The sequence below is a fragment of the Pseudonaja textilis genome, chromosome 2 (genome assembly GCF_049901715.1).
Source record: "Pseudonaja textilis isolate UNSWEBS1 chromosome 2, rPseTex1.2, whole genome shotgun sequence".
Taxonomy (NCBI): Eukaryota; Metazoa; Chordata; class Lepidosauria; order Squamata; family Elapidae; genus Pseudonaja; species Pseudonaja textilis.
The window spans coordinates 3,977,853-3,985,078 of NC_141991.1; the positions used below are offsets into that span (position 1 = coordinate 3,977,853).

The following is a 7,226-nucleotide window of genomic DNA, read 5'->3' on the forward strand; positions in this document are numbered from 1 at the left end:
AAATAAAGGGGCTTTAATTAGAAAGGAGCATTATAAAGTACATGTCTTCGCTGGCGATAAAGTATCTTTCTTGGAGGATCTGGAGGACACCGGAGTAGAATTAACAAAAGAAATAGAAGAATTTGGCAGTGTTGTGGGACTTAAAATAAATAAAAACAAACAAAGATGAACAACAACAAAAAAAGAATTGGAAGAAAAATTGGGAATGCAAATTGTCAAAAAAATAAAATATTTAGGTATTTGGTTAAACCAAGGTGTTCATCAATTAAAAAAGATAATTATGATAAATTAATGACACAAATTAAAAAAGAATTCAAAATATGGGGGAAATTACAGTTATCGTTAATGTGGAAAATTGTGGCAGTCAAAATGTCCACACTACCAAAAATACTGTCTGTTTCAAACTGTACTGGTGAAATTGGACAAATTTTTTGGGGGAGAATGAGATAAAACAGTCATTAAATCAATTTGGCTGAAAAAAAAAAGCTAGGATAAAAAATGAAATTACTGCAGGACAAAAGAGAAAGGGGTGGCTTTAGACTCCCTTACTGGGAAATGTATTACCAGACAGCAGCTATGGTATGGATTAAGGATTGGATTAATTTGGAAAACAAAAGAATACTGCTGATAGAAGGCTACGACTTGCAAAAAGGGTGGCATAGCTTTTTATGGGATGGGAAAGGCAAGCAACATTCATACTTCTAGAGACACCTGATCAGAGACTCAAGAATTCGGATATGGAATAAAATTAAAAAGAATCACTATGATAAAATACCACGCTGGCTGTCAACCATGGAAGCACAAATTTATCCCAACATAATGGATCTGGCTAAAATGAGGAACTATAAAGACTTATTAGATGAACAAGGAAGGCTGGAAACAATACAAAAACTACAGCAACGAAATATAGAAATAGACTGGTAGCCATACATACAAGTTCAGGTGAGGAAAAATAAACAAAGAATAATATGGATTTTAAGTGGGAAAATACCAAATAGATGCTATTACACAAGGAAGGGGTGGGGAGAAGAAGGGGGAATGATTTCCAAAATATATAATTTTCTATTGGATTTTAAGATGGAAGAGGAGGTGGTAAACGAGACAATTGTGGTATGGGCGAAAAATGTTAGCCACAATATAGATTTGGAACATTGGGAAAAAATGTAGGGACTAAATTACAGATTAACTATGCCTACAACATACAGGGAAAACCTATACAAAATGTTTTAAAGGTGGCACCTACCCCCTGCTAGACTAGCAGAAATGTTTAACCTAAGCCCAAATTGCTGGAAGTGTAAGAAGGAAAAAGGTACTTATTTTCATATGTGGTTGACCTGCCCAGAGGTCAAGAAGTATTGGAACATAATTCGATTGTGGCTAGAAGAAGTAATAAAACAGAAAATTGAACCAAAACCAGAACCATTTCTATTAGGCATAATAACAGAAAAATATAATAAAAAAGACAATATTATGTTACATATTTTAACAGCCGCTAGAATTTCTTATGCACAATTTTGGAAGCAGGAAGATGTACCACCAGAGGGTGTTGTTATAAAAAAAAAAGATTGTGCAGAGATGGGACAGGCTAACAATGAAATTAAGAGATTAAGAAGATTTGACATATTATAGTGCCTGGGATACCTGGTATAGTTTAAGGATAAAAAGAAATAAAAATGGCAATTAAGTAAAGAATAAGAAACTATGTAAATACTTATATCTATACTTATCTATATTTATATATTAATTTGAAACTAATGAAAGAAATATGCAATGGTAATGGAATAACGAAGTATATACATATATAGGAAGATAAGGAAATGTAAAAGATGGCTTGATGTTGATCCAATGATGTATAAAGTTTTATGTTCTTAAATTTTGAAAACTGAATAAAATATGTATTAAAAAAAAAAAGAACTGATGGCTCACTACATCGTTCCAACGTCAGTCACGGCAGAATGAGGTCGGGTTATAGATAGGGCGATTTTGTTGCAGCCCCTCTGCTGTCATTTGTAAGTGTGAACGACAGCCGTGATGCTGCAGCAGTTTTAATTTCAGGACTGAGTCTTAAGTACTTTGGAGAGGGCTAGGTCGTAACTTGATATGGCCGCTTAATGAACTATCATAACTCGGGGATCACCTGTACCAGAGGATGCTATGACTCACACTTCATGAGGACTTTGTTCTTGAATTGGATTGGGAGAATGCTCTTCGATGGCCTGAGTGTGAAAGGGGGAAAATAACAACACATTCTTCTCACATGACTTCCAGAATACAATTAAAAGCACACCCCATCCTTCTCAGCCTCCACAGATAAGTTCAAATAGAAATGGAAAAATACTAGTAAGAAATGGCCCAAAAGCATCTAAGCAAAGAGACATTCATTCTTTCCTTCCTTGGAATACCAGAAGGCCAGATATTTTCCTTTTCCCTTCGAGGAGATGATATCTGATTAGTGGTTTTTTAATAAATAATAACTATAATTTGTCTTCTTGAAATGTCTGATTTGGAACAAGAAAATTCTTACCCAAAGAGACCACATTCCTATGGTTTTCAAGCATGACTTCCGAATGCAGCGCTTTTTCGTCAGAATCCAGCTGAGACCATTCCTCCTCCGAGAAATACACAGCCACCTCCTCGAAGGAAACAAGACTCTCCTGAACACGGAAAAAAAGAACAGAACAAGAGGATTCACGAGATCTGTTCATCTTCGTCATTCATTTGGACAAGAGGATAAAAGGGGAACTCATCAAATTTGCAGACAAGACCAAATTGATAGGAATATCAACACTCCAGAAGATAAGCTTGAGATAGAGAAGGATCGACAAACTGAGCCCCATTTAAGAAAAAGAAAAACAACGTTGAAAAATGTAAGGTTCTACATTTAGGAAAGAAAAACCAAATGCACAGGAATTGAATAAGTGGTACCTGGCTCAACAGTAAAAAGTACAATAGGTATCTTGGGATGCAAGTGGACAATCACTGATACCCCCCCTCCAAAAAACCCCCCCAAAGAATCATAGTCTGCATTAAGAGAGATAGAATCAAGATCACATGAAGTGGTAGTATCACTTTAAAATGCATCCAGTTTTGGTTGCCAGATGTAAAAAATATCTTGAGACTATAGAAAGAATACAGAGAAGAGCAACAAAAATTATTAGGGTCTTCTCGTCTAAAACATATAAATAATGATTGCTGGAATTGGGTATGTCTAGTTTAGTGAAAAGAAGAAGGGGGGGGTGTTTACATGATAGCAGTGTTAGCAAGATGGAATGGATGGATTCAAGGAAAGAATCAACCTATAATTAAAGAGAAATTAACTGACAGCTAGAACAATCAGTGGAATGACTTGCCTCCAGAAATTGTAGATCCTCCAACACTGGGGGCGTTCAAGAAGAAATTGAACAGCTATTTATCTGAAATGTTATAGGGCTTCCTATCTGAGCAGGGGCTTGGACTAGAAGACCTCTAAGATCCCTACCAACTCTTATTCTGTTCTACTGTTCCCAAATTCCCAAAGCAAAGATATGCACCAAGTTAAATGGCTGTGCATCACACAAGTCCTCATTTTAGGTGAGAAAATGGGCAAATCTGAAAAAAAAATTAACTGAAGAAATATTTGGAGAAGTTTTATCAAGTTGATTGATTCTGCCAAACCTTCAGTGCCTTTCAGTAAAGCAGTCCCACTTCGGGATCAACTGATCTATCGCTCTGTCTATCATTGATTGATCTAGTAGTCTGAGCCATTGGCTTAAAGGAAGAAAACAAAGAAGAGAAAATTCCCTGGGAATTTCTCAGCCTTTGCAAAGCAGGAATATTTGATCTCCTAATCAAGGCATAAATCAAAGGATTGGAAATTATTTTGTAGCCCAAAGTACCCTGATTACATCATCAAAACAGCCACTCCCTTTGGATTTTAATAGTCTGCTTTATTTTTTAATATGATTTGCTTATTCTTCAACTATGGGTTATAAATAAGGGTTCTAAAAAATGGTAATGTAGCTATGTGACTATTTGGTTATTTTTCATTAGCCTTGCAAAATTCCAAGTAAAGGAATAACAAAAAAAAAATGGGTCACCAGCAGTCCCTGCCACTGTGGTATGTTTATTCTGCTCTCCATGTTGTGGAAGAACACAAAAACAATCCAGGCCAAACAAGGAGGGATAGAAGGGGCACATCCACTTCACTTCCTGAAGACAGAATATAAATCTAATAACTTTTCCTTTTCTTACTTGATTTGGAGGTTCAACCACTGTTTGATCTCCGTCATTAAAACCAGAAAACTTCGTTCTTTTTTTCTCTGTAAGGAATAAGTAATTTCAAAATGCATAATTAACAAAATAGGAGGAGTTCTATAGAAGAGAAGAAAGAGCAAAGATAAGACAGACGGGTAATCTGAGCATCTTCTATTACCTCCTAAGGTGTCCCGACTTGGATCTTCCCAAGGGATCCTCCTGAAAAATAGCTCCTGAAGGGGATTTGATGGATTCTTCTTTCCCTCAGGATCTCTGATCTCCATAGTGCAACACTTCAAATAAGAAGAAGGAAAAAAGAAACAAAATTAATGTATATCACAAAATAAAGTGGAACACAATATCCGGAACACAACCTCAAAAACCCCAATATCCATCAACATGGTTGAGTGAGAAAACAATGGAACAATGTTGTACAAGAATTGGTAGGACATCACCACATATTATGAATGTCAGAGAAGTTTGAGAAGGAGGGGTGAGCTCCCTAAAGTGTCTCACCTGCAATTGGACCTGCTCCTTCTGCTCCTCTGCCTGGCTCAGGAGGAAGCCTTCTGCCAGGGCCACCACCTGGCAGCTGGTCTCTGCTCCACACTCCCGCACCCAGACCTCCATCTCTGGGGGCAGAAGAGCCAGGAACTGCTCCAGAACAACCAGGTCCAGCATCTGGGCTTTGGTGTGTTTTTCTGGTTTCAGCCATCGCCTACAAAAGTCGTGGAGTTGGCTGCAAAGACCTCGGGGACCCTCAGCCTCCAGGTATTGGAGGCTCCTGAAGTTGCATGGCTGGACTTCTGAAGGCAGGATGGTTTCCTCCTCCAGGATCTTCTGCCCAGGCCTTGTCCAGATCTCCCCACCCTTCCCAGGCTGAGCAGCTGAAGGGCCTTTTCCACTTCCCTCCTTTGCAAAAGGTTGTGTCTCCATCCTTCCTCTTTTCTGCAGAGCAGCTCCAAATGGCTCCAAGGACTCTTGTGGATCTCAGACGCCTTTTCCTTCAAAGGACCATTTCTAGTGCCTATTTTGCAGGACTTGCAGTGATCAGGACTGATTGATCAGGACTCTTTTTTTTCTGCTTAAGAGAAAATTCTGGCTTGCAAAGATTTCAAATGGCTTCGAGTTTCTGTACCTGGGATGGAAAGAAAAAGCAACGCCAAGAATCAGAAAGTGGAATTCAGCCACTGAGCAACCTTCACCCAACCTGCCCGGAGCCCCAAACGGCTTATCCCAACGCAGTGTCCACTTCCCCGGGCACGAGACGGGATCCCCGCCGTCTTCCAGGCATCCCCGCTTCTCCCTGCATGGAGAGGGCGGCTGGGGAGCATGGGACCTGTGCTTGAACCTGCAGGAGGGCCGGGCGCGGGTCTCTCCCTCCTCTCCCTCCCTTTCCCCGGGAAGAGCCCCTACCACTCACCCGGAGCACGTCGGGATCTCTCACCGCCAGACTCCCGCAGCCTCTCCGCCGCGTGCTGAGTCCCGGGAGTTAAGGAAAGCGAGTGCGGCCTCCTAGAACGGCAAGCATTTGGGATGTCCCTTTCTTCCCGGTCTCCCCTTCCAATCCAGCTGTTAAGTTCCCCCTCCAGTGGATCAACGGGGATGCGACTTGAGTTCCCTTCTCTTGGCGAGGGCGCCCCCTGGTGGATGTGCCGCAAAATGCCAGGATTGTGGAAAGGGCAGAAAAGACGACTGTGTCTGAGCGGGAGGGAGAGGGCCTAGGGAGTAGGAGGAAAGGCCCCTGCCCGACAAAAGCTTCGATGTCTCTAGAGGGCACTTTCTCCATCTTCCTCTCCTCCCTGTTCAGGAACCAAAACAGTCACCATGAAGGCTCCACACAGATTGTGGAAGGCCTCAAAAGGCTCCAAATCCAGGGTAGTCAGAAGATGAAGACTGGGAGCCTCTGTTGGAAACCCATCTTGTGTTGTGCGGTTGTTGGGAACTTCTGCCCAAATAGGAGGCAGATGGGACACAGGCAGGGAAGGCTGCAATCAGAAAATGATTTTAATTTCTTTCCTTAATTCAATATGTGCAGCTGCCCTTCTCAAGTTAGTCGCTCAGCCTCTAAACGAAGGGGGAAGCAGAAAAGTCAAGGACCCCTCTGGCCTCTTGGGCGGAAGGAAAAGGAAGATCCTGAAAAAGTTATATAAAGCTAAACCATGATGAGGAGAAAGCATTTTGACAGAGTGGGTGAGTAGGAAATTCACCTCAAGAAATGTGACCTTGGAGAATTTAAGGAAGGGATATATCATTAAACCATGAATGAAAAGAGAAAAAATAAAATAAAAAAGCAGAACAAGAAAAATCAAAGGCTCTACATTAAACCAGCTAGTGGTACCTGAACACACTTGTAAGTGGATCATAAGCTTCCTAATAGACAGGAAGTAGCAGGTAAAGCTAGGCAGAATCACGTCTGATAGTTATACAATAAGTACGGGGCCTCCCCAAGGCTGTGTGCTTCCTCCACTTCTCCCTATATACCAATGACTGCATTTCAAATGATCCATCTGTTACAATACTGAAGTTTGCAGATGACACAACAGTGATTGGTCTCATTCAAGACAATGACGAATCCACATACAGACAGGAGGTTGTACAACTTGCCTCGTGGTGTAACCGGAACAATGTGGAATTGAACACACTCAAAACTGTAGAAATGGTGGTAGACAAACCCTCCCATACTACCACCTCTTACAATACTAGACAACACAGTATCAACAGTAGAGACATTCAAATTTCTAGGTTGTATCATATCACAAGATCCAAAATGGACACCTAACATCAAAAATTTCATCAAAAAAGCACAACAAAGAATGTTCTTTCTGCGCCAACTCAGAAAGCTCAAACTGCCCAAGGAGCTGCTAATACAGTTTTACAGAGGAATTATTGAGTCTATCATCTGCACCTCTATAACTGTCTGGTTTGGTTCTGCAACCCAACAGGACAGACACAGACTCAGAGGATGATTAGGACTACAGAAAAAAAAATTA

At 40.8% G+C, this 7,226-nt stretch overlaps 1 protein-coding gene across 2 annotated transcripts; it reads right to left on the bottom strand.

The window, feature by feature from the left end:
• Positions 1-6: 6 nt before the first annotated feature.
• Positions 7-6,079, bottom strand: LOC148126584 (zinc finger protein with KRAB and SCAN domains 4-like). Of its 2 annotated transcripts, none has more exons than XM_087928448.1 (6): positions 5,657-6,079; positions 4,750-5,371; positions 4,412-4,526; positions 4,231-4,298; positions 2,525-2,654; positions 7-2,216 (listed from the first exon to the last, which is right to left on the bottom strand). In XM_087928448.1, the coding sequence occupies exons 2-6, from the start codon at positions 5,167-5,169 to the stop codon at positions 2,167-2,169; spliced, it is 783 nt and encodes a 260-aa protein (XP_087784574.1). In that variant the 5' UTR covers positions 5,170-5,371; positions 5,657-6,079; the 3' UTR covers positions 7-2,166. The 2 variants fall into 2 exon arrangements, with proteins under 2 accessions (XP_087784574.1, XP_087784576.1); XM_087928450.1 differs by having other exon boundaries at positions 7-1,377; positions 5,657-6,078.
• Positions 6,080-7,226: the final 1,147 nt, after the last annotated feature.